General features: G+C 49.5%; 3 protein-coding genes across 4 annotated transcripts; 2 read left to right on the top strand and 1 right to left on the bottom strand.

The window, feature by feature from the left end:
- The first annotated feature begins 399 nt into the window (after positions 1 to 399).
- kbtbd3 (kelch repeat and BTB (POZ) domain containing 3) lies at positions 400 to 3072 on the top strand. The gene is made up of 8 exons (XM_047015574.1): positions 400 to 565; positions 664 to 846; positions 1091 to 1264; positions 1416 to 1703; positions 1826 to 2068; positions 2326 to 2616; positions 2712 to 2861; positions 2947 to 3072. Exons 1-8 carry the CDS (start codon positions 404 to 406, stop codon positions 3070 to 3072), a joined length of 1617 nt encoding a protein of 538 aa, XP_046871530.1. The 5' UTR covers positions 400 to 403.
- Positions 3073 to 3885: 813 nt separating this feature from the next.
- Positions 3886 to 4434, bottom strand: LOC124463807 (sarcolipin). The gene has a single exon (XM_047015570.1). The coding sequence runs from the start codon at positions 4348 to 4350 to the stop codon at positions 4255 to 4257; it is 96 nt and encodes a 31-aa protein (XP_046871526.1). The 5' UTR covers positions 4351 to 4434; the 3' UTR covers positions 3886 to 4254.
- A 2519-nt stretch (positions 4435 to 6953) lies between these two features.
- alkbh8 (alkB homolog 8, tRNA methyltransferase) lies at positions 6954 to 16393 on the top strand. Of its 2 annotated transcripts, none has more exons than XM_047015568.1 (12): positions 6954 to 7102; positions 7402 to 7535; positions 7611 to 7711; positions 7857 to 7988; positions 8089 to 8184; positions 8282 to 8386; positions 8713 to 8783; positions 12684 to 12790; positions 12920 to 13080; positions 13167 to 13429; positions 14930 to 15079; positions 15338 to 16392. In XM_047015568.1, exons 1-12 carry the CDS (start codon positions 6968 to 6970, stop codon positions 15992 to 15994), a joined length of 2112 nt encoding a protein of 703 aa, XP_046871524.1. In that variant the 5' UTR covers positions 6954 to 6967; the 3' UTR covers positions 15995 to 16392. The 2 variants fall into 2 exon arrangements, with proteins under 2 accessions (XP_046871524.1, XP_046871525.1); XM_047015569.1 differs by having other exon boundaries at positions 7015 to 7102; positions 7383 to 7535; positions 15338 to 16393.
- The last annotated feature ends 1061 nt before the right edge of the window (positions 16394 to 17454 follow it).

Genomic DNA, 17454 nt, shown 5'->3' on the forward strand with positions numbered 1-17454 from the left:
TCGGATGTTTAAATAGTCACGTCTTCCTGCTTGTAATTGTTGTAATTTGTTCTCTGCTCGTACAGCAGACATGGAAGACCGGTCTGAGTGTTCCAGAACTCCCGATGCTCCTGCCTCTCCTGCCTCAGTTCTGGAGTGTAACGGCGTTCCGGAGCGCAAGGCTATGCTGCGGCTGTCTGAGGCCCACGGGCAGCAGCTTCTGAGCGTGCTCAGGTCGTTCAGAGAGAGGGGCTTACTGTTTGACTTCACCATCAGAGTTCAGGATCAGAGTTTCCCCTGCCATCGCTGTGTCTTGGCAGCCAGCAGCGACTTCTTCCGGTGTGTGTGTGTTTGTGAGAGTGTGTGTGTGTGTGTATACTCACCCATGGATTGTCATTCACAGTGAAATGTTTCTCGCAGGGCTATGTTTGAGGTGAACATGCGTGAGCGGGACGACGGCTCCGTTACCCTCGGCAACCAGTCTCCAGATGCTGTGAGTTCCTTCCTGGACTTTGCCTACTCAGGAGAGACAATCATCACCAACGGCAACGTGGACATGCTCTTCCAACTGGCCTCCTTCCTTCAGGTGTCTGATACCACAATGACTGAAACTTACTGCACCATGCAATGCATCATGCTACATGTAGTTCTACAGCCCTTGGTGTGTTCTATCGTCATGGCCAGGTGTCCACTCTGTCCCGAGCTTGTGGTGACTTCCTGATCGAAACCTTAGACCTTTCCAACTGTCTAACGCTACTGGACCTCGCTGAAGGATATGGCTCCGCCTCCCTCCTCCAGCGAGCCAATGAATTTGTGGTTGAGAATTTCCAGGATCTCTCCTTAACTCCAGACTTCATGGAAATGCAGGTACATGCACACAGTGGCTAGCCCTAACCCTAAAGCTGGGATGATGTCCACATGACTGTTATCTGTGACAACAATGGCAGGGATCACTTATTTACTTAATCTGGGTTTTTCCACTCTCCACCTGCCACCACAAACCCGACCCCAGAAAAGCAAAAGATGATGGATTGGATGAATGATGAATGGAGACTCTCCTTACTATAGGATTACCAACTGTGTTTTTTAATGAACAAATCTCCCTGTCTAGGCTGATATGCTGGAGCGTTGTCTCCAGGCAGACGCACTGAGCGTGCCCAGTGAGGAGGCTGCGGTGATGTCACTGCTGAAGTGGATAGGTCACGACCTGCAGGAGAGGAGGAGCTTGCTACCTAAGCTCCTCCCACTGCTCAGGCTTCATCATCTACCCCCGCACACACTGACGGTACGTGCACACACACACACACACACACACACTTAAGGTACACACAAACAAGCGCATGAAAACAAAACTGACCAAAGTATTGACAGCTTTCTGAGAAAATGTGTGTATATGTGCACATCCATGTGTGTGTGTGTGTGTGTGTATAATGCAGGCCCTGGCTGAGAGGGAGGAGCTGCTGTGTGGAGATGAGGTCTGCGGAGGCCTCCTCAGAGAGGCAGGGAGCAGACAGAGGCAGCACTGCGGCCTGCTAGCGGACGCTAGGCCTGCCGCCACCCAGAGCTACATCTACGTACACAAGACGGAGGAGAACGGAGAGATACGCCACGCTTTCTGCTACTGCCTGGAAACCGACCAATGGAGAGAGCTCCCTCAGGGTCAGGGGGCGGGGTCTATGATACCAGACCATCCAGGATCTCAGCTCACCAGCTATGCTGAGAAGGTGGGCTGCTTCGCCACTGAGTCCCTGTAGAGGAGCACGTAATCAGAGAGTTTATAATGAAGAAACTGTCAATATTTCAGGACAATTATCGCACTGATGATTTTCCTCTTCTGCTACGTAAGCTGTTTGTGACAGGTGGTTGCCGCGGTAACTGTTGCCGGGCGGTGCGTCTCCACATCGCCGAGCCGTGCCACGACGCCACCGACGACGTGTGGTGTTTCTGCCCCGTCACACGCACCTGCACCCCTGCACCCGCCATGGGGAAACCCCGTACCATGCACGCCGCCGTCTCAGCCCTCAACCGCCTCTACGTCATCGGGGGCAGGGCCAGAGGCTCACGGGGCGGGGCGCCCAGCCTCCTGGAGGTGTGGCTAAAGTTACAGTTGTACAGTTACAGCCAGGGGCACACTATCAGTACCACACTATTGTAACACTATTAACTTCTAATACTCGCTTTAACTGTAACTTGAGCTGTATTTTCATATTGGAAAGCGATGTTTGTAAAAGTATAGCAGCAGATTGGGATTTACATCAGTCCATACACACTGTGGGTCACGGTACGGACAGCAAGCCAGGCGTTCAGAGGGCATGTGTATATTCTCTGAGGTGTGACTGTGTCTAGGTGGAGTACTACGACCCTCTGAGCCACGCCTGGACATCTGTCAGCCCTCTGCCCTCCGCCCTCTACTACCCCGAGGCCAGCGCATGTCGCAGCCTCATCTACACCCTGGGTTCCCAGCTGGAGATCGCAGACTCCTTCAACCCCTCGCTGGACTGCTTCTTCTGCTACGACGCCGAGAGGGACCAGTGGAGCCACCTGGTGGCCGAGTTTGGTCATTTCTTCCACGCCACGCTGGTCAAGGCTGTGGCCGTTAACGACACCCTCCACCTCTGTGATCTCTCCACCTATAAGGTGAGTCGGATGGAGTCATTGATGTTGGCTGCTCGTGGAGGTGAAGTGAATCTCTGGTGTGGACCATATGAACGGGGGTGTCGCTCTGTGTCCAGGTCTACAGCTTCTGTCCAGAGACGCGCGTGTGGAAGGGCGTGGGCTCGTTCGAGTGCGCTGGCTTCAACGCGGGTGCCGTGGGCGTGAGAGACCGCATCTACATCCTGGGAGGAGACTACTCACCTGACGAGATCACGGACGAGGTGCAGGTAAGGAAGTCAACTCCGCCTCCTCTCGATCTCACCTGTTGTGTGGGGACATGGTCACGTGACACGATTCTCTGCCCCCGTGCAGGTGTATCACAGTGGGAGGAGCCAGTGGGAGGAAGTGGCGCCTATGCCCAGAGCGTTGACAGAGTTCCACTGTCAGCTGATCAGCTTCAACAGACACAGAGACCCATGGGGGGCTGGAGCAACTTGATACATACACGTAATACACACGCTCATACACACACACATAAACACACATGTAATACATACTCTCATACCAACACTCATACACACAAACACACATAAACACACATGTAATACACACTGTCATACCAACACTCATATACACACACACACAAACACACACGTAATACACACTCTCATACCAACAGTCATATACACACATAAACACACACGTAATACACACTCTCATACCAACACTCAGATACATGCTCATACACACTGTGGCAACCCATAGAGATCCAGACGGCTGCAACGCACACAATTCAGGAGACTGAGACAAAACAAATGCTGAACTGCACTCACAAGCTTCACAAAAACAACCTTTCAAACTGAAAACACAAGTCTTCCTCTCTCACTCACACCTGTGTACTGCACACACACACACTTCATATACACACTTCAAACACACACCTCACACACACACACTTGACACACACACACGTCATACACACAGGCAACACTCGCTTAGGTATACAGACATGTTAGATAATCCAACAGATCATCTAGGCTCCTCCCATGGAGGAACTGTGTGTATCCAGGTGATCAATCTGTCACAGACATTTTTTTCTTTCTTTTTTGCAGAAATGCATCTAGTTTTTACCAGCCTTCTCTTTTGTGTCTGTTGTGCATCATTCATGCAATATTCCACGTAGTATATAATGTATATGTACTGTATATATACACAGAATTCAGGATAAACTACTGAATTGTAATGGTTGGAAGATTCAGGCATAAGGGCATATCCTCAGGACTTCTGTCTATAAAGCACAGCAGACCAGTATGCACTAAAACTCTTGTTTTATTATGAAATGTGTTTTCTTTATCACTCTACCAGAGTTTTGTAATGACTTTTGATCAAGCTTCTATCATGAAACAACAAACGTCCAACAGCACTTCAATACGACATGTGACGTCACAACAAAAACACATGGATCTGAAAGCCTAATCAAGGCTTCAGGAAGTGTAGGCTAGATGACAGCGTGTTTGCAGCTCTGTGCTTGTACAAACACCATAGCACCCCCTGGTGGTAGTACAACACACTGACACCACATGCCCTACCCAAATGCGTGATTAAACAGTACACTTTTTTCTCCATCTTATCGCCCCCCCCCCCCCCCCCCCCCCCCCCCCTTGCTTTTAAAATGATGGTTCAGTCCTGGTAGGTCTTGACCAGCAGCCACATCAGCAGGATAGTGATCAGCACGATGGTGAAGTTCATAAACAGATCCTGCACAGAACGGTCCATTACTACTCAGGGATGGGGAGGAGGTGGAGGAACAGAAGGAGGGGTGGACTGGATTCAGAGGTCTCTCGACCTGAATGGAGAGATCTGAGGGGAGAGAGAAGAGTGTTGAGATATGAGTATGTGTGAAGGTCCTGTTATCACAGTCAGAGTAGAGAGAAATCAACAGCTGCTACTGGGCAGTAAGGGAAAGGAACTCTCTCTCTCACACACACACACACACACCCATAAACAGGGCAAACACTGTGGTAAATACAACCCAGGAAGGTTGATTTACGTCCCTACCAACAATCACATATTCACACAAAAACTATTTGGCGATTACTTCAATTGTAACCACAACTGAACATGGCCAATCTCAGTAAACTCAAGTATTTGAACATCTACTGATATTTGTATCCAAAAGCGTAAATCTTAATAGGTTACGCTGCAGTGACTGGGAAACGTACCTGGAGTATGCCGACGAGGACGCACACACCCACACTGAGGTGGCTGAGACGGAGATCCTGGCTTGGGCTCGGTCCGAACCCAGACGTCCAGTGTCCCAGGGCAGGGCCATGTGGGGTCCTAATGTAGCCCACATCAACGACCGCCCACACGGGGCATGGAGCTGGGTGCTGATGACATGTCTTTAAAACAAATGTGTTTGTGGTTTGTGTGTGTGTGTGTGTGCATTCCCTTGGACACTCCATGAATAGAAATAAACACATGCACACACACAGTCACACACACAAAATATGGTTTATCAAATATTGTTGACATTGGATAACATTCTTTACTGAGGTGGATTACCTTGGGTTCAAATACACTGGTCTTCTGATTGGCCAGTGTAAACATCAGAAATGCATGAAATCCACCCCACTCATTCCACATCAAATCCAAACAGATCCAACATTGTTTTTTCCACTGAGTCACATGTATTTCTGATCTTCATCCCCACATATGTGAATGAACATGGACGCGCCAGTCTAATATCAAACGTCCTAAATCTGGTGACTACAGATAACCGATTGTGACGACTCAGTTTAGCACAGCTTACCTCCCACCTGACAGCTGCTCACAATGGGGTTACCTTTCATATGCTGCTAAACCCCTTTGACAGAAGTCACACACACTCACACACACACACACACACACACATACGTTCCAGGTTCAAGTCTAGGGATTCCATATGTGGTTCATGGTTACTGTCTGTGGATTACTAAGATATCATGGCAGGAATCCCATCCATCCTATCCAGACCAGCATCTTACTGCAGAAGTGACTGTCTACGTCCAAACCTGCCAGAGAAACCACCAGTGATCCGGTCTGAGGCTTGTGTGTCTGTGTGTGTGTGTGTGTGTGCATATGTGTGTGTGTGTGCATACATGATTTTGTGCATGGCTGTGTGTGCATCCATATACAGTATCTGGGAGTGTGAATGTGTGTAGGTGTGTGTGTGTGTGTGTGTGTGTGTGTGTGTGTGCATGGCCACCTAGACAGCTGCAGTCTGTGTTGACTCTGACAGGAGCCAGAACAGAGCTGACAGGATTACCCTCCAGATCAGAGGTGAGACACAGTGTCATCCTGCCTCCGGGCTGCATAACTCACATTCTGGTGAGGGGGGTCAAATCAAAAGTGTGCACTGAACCAGAGTTGGCAATATGAGGTCAAAACATAGCGGGTGTGTTCGTGGTGGCTTTTTGCACTTCAGGTCAAGTAGATGTTGGTTGCAACTGTCATAGCTGAGAATAGCCTATTACATTACATTAGTACACAGACGGGATTAAAGTGACATGTTATTAACACGGCTTTGTTGGTTCCGTGAGCGGAGGCAGAGATCTGGTGAAGTCCCTGGAGAGAGGAGATCACATGAACTATTTTAAAAAGCAGGATCTGGTTTCTGACTAGTCTTTCCGTCGGTCTTTCCATCGTTCTGTCTCCATCACTCTGCTTCCAGGCAAATAGAAGACAGAGTTCTACGCGTGGCGACAGGGCTGATACGCCAATAGTTACGCTTGGCACATTGACGGTAGCCCAACTGACATTCTTGCATTAACCCGGGCCCTTAACCAATACAGCGCCACCAGTAGTAGTACCAGTAGTGCTACTGTAATTTAAGTAGGCAAGTCATGTTATAATTTTAGGATACTCATCTTTCATTCATTATTTCACAGTGATCGTTATGTAAAGCAAGTTTCATCTATATATCAGTTTTTTTACACTGAAAACACAGGGGGAACAGATTTCCCTGGAGACCTGAGGCCTTCTTCTATTTTTATCTAAAAAAAAGTTATAAAAGGTTTGAAAAATGTACTGTACTCATCAATGATGCAAACCAGAAAATCATTTATTTTCAACATTTCAAAACCTTTTGTGAAAATATGTTTAATTAGTCTTTTACACTGAGAACACAAGGGGAAAATATTTATCTGGAGGCTTGAGGAAAGTAATGTAAAAATATTATTAAACATTTTAATACATTAGGAGAATAATTCAAAAACCCAAAGGGAGTAAACTCAGTAAATAAGCCGGCGACTTGTTCAGCATCGAGTTTTGATGCCAGATTTTCTTCCTAAACCGGAAACTTTATTTTAGTCGGTGTGTTTCACCCGGACAGGCGCACACTAGTAGTTGTAGCATGGAGCCCTGTTTAGAAAACATCAAATCGTCAAGAAAAAGTAAAGAGGAAAAGAAACTCCTCCGGAAACAAATTAAGGCCAGTCATGTTTTACTGAAACATGAGGGCATAAGTACAGTATCTCAGCCCACACAGGTAATAGATTTGATTTGTTGACAGGAGAGTAAAGCCAGCTTTATGCACACAGTAAAGGAGCTAGCTCAACCAGCTAGATAGCTCTCACCAACACTACTGTACTTGCATGTATACTCTACCTAACTATTTTGTGTGGTGCTCTTAAATTACAAATGCAGCTAACATTATCAACTATGTAGGGCTAAATATGTTCACTAACTAATCACGATATTAATTTAGTACTGTAAAATGTACAGATTAAATCATTGAACACTGTCTACTGAGGAAGTCATGTGGATAGATATGCTCCGACCCTTCAGAGTCTGGTGGTCGCTAACGGTGGGCTTGGCAACGGAGTGAGTCGCGAACAGCTGTTAGCAGTCCTAAAGGAAGGGGGGGAGGTAGAGACCCTCGTCATGCCCCTACACAAACCCTATGCCTTAGTCACCTACAGGTAGGGACGGGTGCTTGTTGTAGACATCTTGTTCGGAAGCGTGACGAGGTTCCTCACGTTGTGTCCTGCCCGCAGGTCGCAGGACTGCGCTCAGAGAGCCCACGCCCTCCTTAACAGTAGACAGCTGTGCTGCGGAGACCAGAGTGTTGCTCTGTATCTCAGTTTTATCGACTCAGGTAAAGGGGGGGGGGGGGGCGGGTGGACTGTATTTATACCTATGTGACTTTAATCAATTCACAATGGTTACACGTATGTGTGTGTTCCTACAGCAAGCGCTGTGTGTGTGTTTGTGTGTGTCCGTCCATCCTTCCGTCCCTGCAGTGGTTAGCGAGAGGGAGGCATGTGTGTCCCTTCCCCCAGGGTTGCTTGTGGTAGAGGACTACGTGACTCCAGAGGAAGAGACTGTTCTTCTGGATGCCATAGACTGGTCATCCCACGATGATGATGTCACAGGTGAGGAATTGGATTTAAAGTGTAATGGGTCACACATGACAGTTACCTTTGGCTGTATCTGAGATCAAAGCTCACTTGTTCCCCCCCCCTCCCCCCCCAGCTCAGAAAGCTCTGAAGCACAGGAGAGTGAAGCATTATGGGTACGAGTTTCGCTATGACAACAACAACGTGGACAAAGACAAACCTTTGCCTGGAGGTGTGTTGATTTGGAAATCATGTTTGATGTCTTATTCTGTGGCTGGGCTAATTTAGTAGTGAGGGAGACGATATATCGTTCTCATCCCCTATCCCAGGTCTTCCACAGCCGTGTGTAGCAGTTCTGGAAAGATGTGTGAAGGGTGGTCATGTTTCCTCTATGCCAGACCAGTTGACAGTAAACCAGTACCAGTCTGGACAAGGTAAGATCCTTACCGTTAAGAATCACCTTCTTTACCGTAGTTTAGGTCTTACTGCTGTAAATTTAGAAAAAAAATGCTGTGATATGGCTGAGTAATTTAGGTGCAGTGCTCAATGTGACCACAGGAGGGTAGCATAGCATTGGTCAAAAAATACTCTGAAACCATAAATTGGTAGAATCCAAGTAAAGCAATATCTGGTTTTAGAGATACTTTTAGTTAAAAACATTTCTGGTGTATTGTGTGTGTGTGTGTGCGTGTGGATGTGTGTGTGTGTGTGGATGTGTGTGTGTGTGTGTGTGTGGATGTGTGTGTGTGTGTTGCTCCAGGGATCCCTCCTCACGTGGACACTCACTCTGCCTTTGAGGACTCAATCCTCTCCCTCAGTCTGGGAGCCAAGGTAAAAATAGCTGGTGTGTGTGTGTGTGTGTGAGTGAGAGAGAGAGAGTTTTCCCCAGGGTGTGCATGTGCATCACTTCGATCAATCAGTCAAAACTCCACCAACACTTAAGTGTATATGAGATATTGAGGGTCTGGATGAGTCATTCATCCCAGGGGAATGGAGCTGAGTAGTTTCTCACAAATGTGACCTCAGGTGTGTATGTGTGTGTGTGTGTGTGTGTGTGTGTGTGTGTGTGTATGACTTCAATATTAGAAGGTAGGGCTTGGGATATGGACAAGCTTTCATCAAAGAAAAACATTTTGTCCCATCCTGCTCTCACTCTGTCATACACACACACACACACACACACACATACATACACACACACACACACACAAAGATGCACAGAATCACACACAGTTAAAGAGCTTTTCAGTGTCCAGAGTTTTCAAAGTTCCACAGAGGGTGTTGGCTGTCTAATGGAATGTGTGTGTGTGTCTGCAACAGGAACGTTGCATGCACACGCACCCACACACACACACACACACGCACCCTCTCCATGGGAAAGTTCCATCTCATAGATTGATTTGATGACGCGTGTCTTTAAGGAGATCATTTAGTTCCTTTGGTAATGAGAAACAGAGATAACTGAGCGAGAGAGGTTCACAAAGAGAGGGGGGGGGGAAGAGAGTGAAAGAAAATGAGAGATGGAGAGAGAGCGGGGGAAGACCCATCTGTCTGCGTGAAGCTGTTTCTTGTCATTCTTCCAAGAGGCATGGTGAGGCACGGTGAGGCATGGTGAGGCAGGGTGAGGCACGGTGAGGCATGGTGAGGCAGGGTGAGGCACGGTGAGGAATGGTGAGGCACGGTGAGGCACGGTGAGGCAGGGTGAGGCATGGCGAGGCATGGCGAGGCACAGTGAGGCATGGCGAGGCACGGCGAGGCACGGTGAGGCATGGCGAGGCAGGGCGAGGCACAGTGAGGCACGGTGAGGCACGGTGAGGCAGGGTGAGGCATGGCGAGGCAGAGCGAGGCACGGTGAGGCACAGTGAGGCACGGTGAGGCACGGTGAGGCACGGCGAGGCAGGGTGAGGCACGGTGAGGCACGGCGAGGCATGGACAGGCGGGGGTGGGGGGGAAGCTACACACTGACAAGGTGTCAGTGTCCACTTTAGATTTGTCTGTGGCGGACTACCGGGGGTTGATTCTGATGCGACACTGATGGCAGTGAGGGGGGGGGGGGGGGGGCCTTCTGTGCTGCGTCTCAGTGACAGGAGGGTCTGTTTTGTTCTGGATCCGACACGGTGAGTCGGGGGGGGGGGGGCTCTCGTCCGCTCTGCCGTGTCTTCAGCGCAGGGTTGTTGTTAGCAACAGCCTGCCCTCTGTCAACTCATCAATCACTCACCGCAAAACAGACGGGGTGTGTGATGTCACGCCTGTGTGTCTGGGTGGTTGTGTGTCTGCTTTTGTCAGCCATTCCAAAGGGAAGTTCTCTCTCTGTACGCTGTCTGGATTGATGGTCCTGATGAGGACATGGTCTCTGTGAGGCAGAGGGCAGTTTAGAAGGACGCGTCTTTTAATATGTGTCCCTGAGGTTGGGATGAAACAGGAACACTTCGTCAGTTTGGAGTGATCGTTGGAGCTCTGTTTCCACAATTCTACTGAATCGTCCATCTTGTGTAATTGGGTTGCTCTTGATAATGTCCGTTGCTTGAACCGGGCTCAGCTTTGTGTGTGTGTGTGTGTTTATGTTTCAAGTAGCAAGGGGGCTCAGTTCTGTGGGTGTGTTGGGGTGTGTTGTGTGAGTGATGAATTGCTGAGTGTTGTAGCGTAGCACAGCTGTCGGGAGCGGGATTGATTTGGTCACAGTCCACCGGGCTCATTGATTGGTTGAATCTCCCCGAAGGTTCGCGGACCAGGAAGAAAGCACAGGTCTATCATCTGGCCAACAAGTGTGTGTGTGTGTGTGTGCGAGGTTGTGATCAGTCATAGTCTCTCTCTCTCTCTCTCTCTCTCTCTCTCTCTGTCTCTCTCTCTTTTACACAACACACACACACACACAGGCTCCTTGATTAGAGCAGATGAGAGGGCTGCACTGTCTTTCTGGAGCTCAGGTGTGTGTGAAGGTTTGTCTCTGGAGGTTTGTCTCTGAAGGTTTGTCTCTGGAGGTTTGTCTCTGAAGGTTTGTCTCTGGAGGTTTGTCTCTGGAGGTTTGTCTCTGAAGGTTTGTCTCTGAATGTTTGTCTCTGAAGGTTTGTCTCTGAAGGTTTGTCTCTGGAGGTTTGTCTCTGGAGGTTTGTCTCTGAAGGTTTGTCTCTGAAGGTTTGTCTCTGAAGGTTTGTCTCTGAAGGTTTGTCTCTGAAGGTTTGTCTCTGGAGGTTTGTCTCTGAAGGTTTGTCTCTGGAGGTTTGTCTCTGGAGGTTTGTCTCTGGAGGTTTGTCTCTGAAGGTTTGTCTCTGGAGGTTTGTCTCTGAAGGTTTGTCTCTGAAGGTTTGTCTCTGGAGGTTTGTCTCTGAAGGTTTGTCTCTGGAGTTTTGTCTCTGGAGGTTTGTCTCTGGAGGTTTGTCTCTGGAGGTTTGTCTCTGGAGGTTTGTCTCTGAAGGTTTGTCTCTGAAGGTTTGTCTCTGAAGGTTTGTCTCTGGAGGTTTGTCTCTGGAGGTTTGTCTCTGAAGGTTTGTCTCTGAAGGTTTGTCTCTGAAGGTTTGTCTCTGGAGGTTTGTCTCTGAAGGTTTGTCTCTGAAGGTTTGTCTCTGAAGGTTTGTCTCTGGAGGTTTGTCTCTGGAGGTTTGTCTCTGAAGGTTTGTCTCTGAAGGTTTGTCTCTGAAGGTTTGTCTCTGAAGGTTTGTCTCTGAAGGTTTGCCTCTGAAGGTTTGCCTCTGAAGGTTTGTCTCTGGAGGTTTGTCTCTGGAGGTTTGTCTCTGAAGGTTTGTCTCTGGAGGTTTGTCTCTGGAGGTTTGTCTCTGGAGGTTTGTCTCTGGAGGTTTGTCTCTGAAGGTTTGTCTCTGAAGGTTTGTCTCTGGAGGTTTGTCTCTGAAGGTTTGTCTCTGAAGGTTTGTCTCTGGAGGTTTGTCTCTGAAGGTTTGTCTCTGAAGGTTTGTCTCTGGAGGTTTGTCTCTGGAGGTTTGTCTCTGAAGGTTTGTCTCTGAAGGTTTGTCTCTGGAGGTTTGTCTCTGAAGGTTTGTCTCTGAAGGTTTGTCTCTGGAGGTTTGTCTCTGGAGGTTTGTCTCTGGAGGTTTGTCTCTGGAGGTTTGTCTCTGAAGGTTTGTCTCTGGAGGTTTGTCTCTGGAGGTTTGTCTCTGGAGGTTTGTCTCTGAAGGTTTGTCTCTGGAGGTTTGTCTCTGAAGGTTTGTCTCTGAAGGTTTGTCTCTGGAGGTTTGTCTCTGAAGGTTTGTCTCTGAAGGTTTGTCTCTGGAGGTTTGTCTCTGGAGGTTTGTCTCTGGAGGTTTGTCTCTGAAGGTTTGTCTCTGGAGGTTTGTCTCTGGAGGTTTGTCTCTGGAGGTTTGTCTCTGGAGGTTTGTCTCTGGAGGTTTGTCTCTGGGACTTGGACCTAAAAATAGTCAGCCACGCTCCAGCATTGCCCTCTGTCCAGCTCCAAACTGCCTGTGACTCAGTCTGGTCTCCAGGCCATGTTTCTGTAACGCTGTCCCTCTGCCTCACTGCTGTCCCTCTGCCTCACTGCTGTCCCTCTGCCTCACTGCTGTCCCTCTGCCTCACTGCTGTCCCTCTGCCTCACTGCTGTCCCTCTGCCTCACTGCTGTCCCTCTGCCTCACTGCTGTCCCTCTGCCTCACTGCTGTCCCTCTGCCTCACTGCTGTCCCTCTGCCTCACTGCTGTCCCTCTGACACACTGCTGATACGTCTCCCTCATCTCACTTCCTCTAATGTCACGTGACTGTGACATTACTCCTGTCGCCCCCAGACTGTGATGGAGTTCCGGCACCCCGACGGGCGCCAGGTTGCCGTGGTGTTGCCAGGGCGGAGCCTCTTGGTGATGAAGGGAGAGAGCAGACACCTGTGGACTCATGGGTGAGAGATGGACAGAGAGAAAGAGAGAGAAAAACAGAGAGAGAACGAGAGAAACAAGAGCATCAGGAAGAGAAAGATCAGTGAAGGAGTGTGAGGCGTGGTTAGTTCACCCTGTCCTCTGCTCCCCAGGATCACCCCCAGGAAGTTTGATGTGGTCCCAGCCTGCGACCCACAATCCCCTGCCATCGTGACCTCTGACCTCAGTAACCATGGTAACTTGACCCTGAGCAAGAGGGGCACCAGGACCTCCCTGACCTTCCGGAAGATCCGCTTCACCCCATGTGACTGCGGTGAGCTCCCCTGTGTGTGGGGGATTTATTGTGTGTGTGTGTGTGTGAGCGATAAGTAAAGACCAACCGTCTCTCTGTCTCCACAGCCTTCCCCTCCGCCTGCGACAGCCAGCGCCCCGCCCCCGCCTCCCCCCCCTCTCTCCCCCGCTGCCCCTCCGAGGCTGCTCGTCTAGAGGAGCAGTACGTGCACCGCGTGTACGACAGCATCGCCGCCCACTTTAGCGGCACACGCCACTCCCCCTGGCCGCGTGTCTGCCACTTCCTGTCCGCGCTCCCGCCTGGAGGCCTGGTGGCAGACCTAGGCTGCGGGAACGGGAAGTACCTGGGGGTCAACCCCGACGTGATCACGGTGAGCCCGCGGGCAGACGGAGGTCATCGTGCGTTTGTAGCGCCTGTTGGTCGACCAGAGATCAGTCCAGGTGCACAGTCACATGATCTGCTGAGAGGGAAGAGAGAAGGCTCTGGTGGAGGTCCTGAGTGGAGGTTGTGGTGGAGGTTCTGAGTGGAGGTTGTGGTGGAGGTTCTAAGTGGAGGTTGTGGTGGAGGTTCTGAGTGGAGGTTGTGGTGGAGGTTCTAAGTGGAGGTTGTGGTGGAGGTCCTGAGTGGAGGTTGTGGGGGAGGTTCTGAGTGGCGGTCGTACCAGGGTACTGTTGACAACGACTCAATTAAATTAGCCGAGACCCCTGGTCCCCTGGCCCATTAACACCGGCTACTTTGAAAGCTTCTAATTGAAATGAAAAAGTTGACCTTTGTATAGCTGTCATTGTGTCAGAGAGAGAGAGAGATACAGAAAGAGAGACAGAGACACAGAGAGAGAGTGGGAGAGAGAGAGATAGACAAGTTGTGACTCAAAGTGGTGTGTATTTAATGATGTGTGTGTGTGTGTGTGTGTGCGGGGGGCACCGGTGTGTGTTCTAACAGCAGGAAATGTCCCGCAGCCTCTCCCCAGACCCTCTCTCTGTAGGCTGGAGTGAGTGACTCAGGAAACAGGAAACATCATTACATTTCTCCCTGAGCACAAGTTTTATTGAAAATATTATAGCTATCAATTACCCCTTCCTAACACTCTCCCTTCCACTCCTATACTCTCTCTTTCATTCTCTCTCAATCTCTCTTTCATTTTCTCTCTTTCATTCTATCTCTCTTTCATTCTCTCTCTTTCATTCTATCTCTCTTTCATTCTCTCTCTTTCATTCTCTCTTCCTACTCTCCCACTCCCCCCCCCTGTCTCTCTCTTCCTCCTTCTCTCTCCCATCCTCCCCCCCTGTTTCTCTCTTCCTCCCTCTCTCCCATCCTCCTCCCCCCGTCTCTCTCTTCCTCCCTCTCTCCCATCCTCCCCCCCCTGTCTCTCTCTTCCTCCCTCTCTCCCATCCTCCCCCCCTGTCTCTCTCTTCCTCCCTCTCTCCCATCCTCCCCTCCCTGTCTCTCTCTTCCTCCCTCTCTCCCATCCTCCCCTCCCTGTCTCTCTCTTCCTCCAGTCTATCCAGCTCTTGTGAGTTCTGGGGGCTGGAGCTCCAGTAATGGATCCAGTCTTTCATGATGTGGGCTAAGTAGGTTGACCTGATAAGGACTGCTTCATTATGGTGACTCCCTGCAGACATGTGCAGCCGCAGGCCCTCACAGATCTGGGACCAGCTGTCGTGCCTCGTAATAAAAGCTCTGGTTGGAGAACAGACATAAGCACAGATCTGAGACCAGCTCTTAACAGCTTGAAAGGGTCAGGTCAATGCTACATGCAGGTTCACGCCAGGGAAGTTGTTCCACTCTGAGCTCTAGTTTAGTTGTAGACAAAATATCCACCTAGGTGACTGATGAGGTTGAACTGTGTGTGTGTGTGTGTGTCCTGTAGGTGGGCTGTGACCACAGCAGTGTGCTGGTCCAGATCTGCTCAGAGAGAGGACACTTGGCGTTTGTGTCGGACGCCCTCAGTGTGCCACTACGCAGCGAGACCTACGATGCCTGCATTTCCATAGCTGTCATACACCACTTCTCCACACAGGCAAGTGTGCGCACACACACACACACGGCTCAGTAATATCGGAACGCGTACAGATTTCTATCCTGTCCTCCTCTCGTACAACAATGGAGGTCATCCCACATCATGTGTATGATCGTTCTCCTGATGGCTTGTCATAAAAAGAAAGCAGTCTCGTTAGTAGAGCACTGATTGAATTACCTCTTATATGATGGCCGTGTGTGTGTATTTAATGATGGGTGTGTGCGTGTTTTTAATGATTGTGTGTGTGTGTGTGTGTAGGAGCGGAGGCTGGCGGCAGTGAGGGAGCTCACCAGGCTGTTGAAGCCAGGAGGAAGGGCCCTGATCTACGTCTGGGCTCTGGAGCAAGAGCACAACAAGCAGAGGTCCAAGTACCTCCGTGAGCCCCAGGGTCCTTCAGGCACCGCCACGGACGCCTCTACAGTGCACTCCATTCAGGAGGCTGGGCGGCCCACAGGCAATGGCCAGGACTACAAAGAGCAGCCTGCTGGGACGGATGACACCTCAGCCTCCGTGCCGGTGTCTCCTGGGAAAGAGAGTTCTACCAAGTTGAGCGTCCACACCAACCGCACCGCCTTCAACTCCCAGGACTTGCTTGTCCCCTGGCACCTGAAAGGTGGAGGGGAGGAAAGGAGGAGGAAAGAGGGTGTAAAGGGGAAAGGTAGTGGGGGAGGAGGACCCAGAAATACTCCTGAGCCCTGTTCTAATGCTGACCTCCAGACCTCTGTCTCCAGCCCTGACCCCAAGCATGACCCCAGCCCAAAGACTGGGCCTGTGTTCCACCGCTTTTACCACGTGTTCCAGCAGGGGGAGCTGGAGAGACTGTGTGGCAGGGTGAGAGGGGTGAGGGTGGAGAGTAGCTACCATGACCAGGGGAACTGGTGTGTTATACTGGAGAAGACTACTGGAGACTGCTAATACCAGGACTGATGGAGAACAAGACCTAGAGACTGGGCCGCCATGTCCCCTAGGGGGTATAAATAAAGTTTTTTCATCCAGTTGAATTTACGAACATGCGCCACTGCTTGTCAGAGAAAAGACAATTATATGGCCTAATGATGCGTTTTATCTTCACTGATTACTTTTGATGATTAGAGAAACTTGGAAAGATTACACGTCCTTAAAATAAATGTGGAGGGGGCGAAAGGTGCAGGTGTTATGCATTCAGTTAAACCTTCAACACGTACAGTCTTTTCTGGTGTTAGCGTTGGTGCTATGTTCTTTTGCTCTGTAGTTTACCAGATGCAAGACTAAAGAAGCAAGCACCTTTTGTCTCTTTGCCTCTCTCCTCTCTACCTACCATTTTCATCTTTATTGCTATAAACTCGTAAGGCACTTGTCCATTTGAATAGGCTGACTCTCTGTTGACTACACCTGGAAGAGAACACAAACACACATTCACAGGGTAAGTTTGAAGAGGCGCAGTAAAGACAGAATGAATCCCAGGATAATAGCCTCTTGATGCTGACTGGTGAGGAAGCCGTTATGCGGTGAGCCCCTTCGATAATTGGGGACCGTCTCCCGGTAAATTACCCCTGGGCTGCCTCGGTCCATCGGGAATGAAATGCGAGCTGGCCTGTCAGCGTGGTTAAAGGCAGGCGGCCGCGGCTGGTTCCAGGGCGCCCAGTGTTTTCTCTATCGATTGCTGTGCCGCTGCGATTGTGCCTGGCTACAGAAAGGCACTTGACATTTGAGAAAATTGCACAAGGCAAGATGTGCCTACCCCACCGAGTATTGATCCTACAGTAATGCACTTAAATTCTGTTTAGGCTCAGATGGTACGTGTATTGTCAGGGTCAAATGCCATTTGTCAGAGGCATTGCTGGCAGATTTGGCCCTTAAGAAATATGACATAAGATGTTGATGTACGAGTTGCGTGCGTCTTGCATAGCAATTTCAGGCAGGGGCGAATCTAGGTTCCCACTTTTGGGGAAGCTAAGCCCCTAGATAAAACCTATTCTTTTTCCTGTGACCCAGAAAAACTAGGGGGGTCTGGGGGCATGTTCCCCAGAATATTTTTTTGAAAATATCCTTTTAAACAGTGTCCTCTAGTGGGTTTTAGGAATAGAAATTAACACATTTAGATTTAAAATATGAAGAAAAAAAAAAGAATGTAAAACTTATTATTATTAAAATCATTTTGGGGGGCTAATGAAACGTTTGGGGGGGGCTCCAGCCCCAACCGGTGTTGCAAAAGGTGAGGTCCCCATTTAGGTCATTTTAACTGCTCTTAATGATTATTTTTGTTTACAAAAGCCTACAGGTTACAATGAGGCTCCATGGATCTGTAGCCTACTGATCGGACATATGTCACAATTCCTGCCTCGAGAATGTGCTGTAACCCTATGGATAGTAGCCTACAGTACTAACCTGACATC

Source organism: Hypomesus transpacificus, unplaced genomic scaffold, assembly GCF_021917145.1.
Source record: "Hypomesus transpacificus isolate Combined female unplaced genomic scaffold, fHypTra1 scaffold_308, whole genome shotgun sequence".
Taxonomy (NCBI): Eukaryota; Metazoa; Chordata; class Actinopteri; order Osmeriformes; family Osmeridae; genus Hypomesus; species Hypomesus transpacificus.

Bases quoted from the DNA above. Each gene is read 5' to 3' on its own strand.
- kbtbd3 (XM_047015574.1), top strand. From the start codon at position 404: ATGTTTGAGGTGAACATGCGTGAGCGGGACGACGGCTCCGTTACCCTC. The intron at 847-1,090 runs GTACATGCACAC...CTCCCTGTCTAG, and splicing joins CAGACTTCATGGAAATGCAG to GCTGATATGCTGGAGCGTTG. The intron at 2,617-2,711 runs GTGAGTCGGATG...CTCTGTGTCCAG, and splicing joins GTGATCTCTCCACCTATAAG to GTCTACAGCTTCTGTCCAGA.
- LOC124463807 (XM_047015570.1), bottom strand. From the start codon at position 4,350: ATGGACCGTTCTGTGCAGGATCTGTTTATGAACTTCACCATCGTGCTG.
- alkbh8 (XM_047015568.1), top strand. From the start codon at position 6,968: ATGGAGCCCTGTTTAGAAAACATCAAATCGTCAAGAAAAAGTAAAGAG. The intron at 8,784-12,683 runs GTAAAAATAGCT...TGTCGCCCCCAG, and splicing joins CCCTCAGTCTGGGAGCCAAG to ACTGTGATGGAGTTCCGGCA. The intron at 13,081-13,166 runs GTGAGCTCCCCT...CTGTCTCCACAG, and splicing joins CTTCACCCCATGTGACTGCG to CCTTCCCCTCCGCCTGCGAC.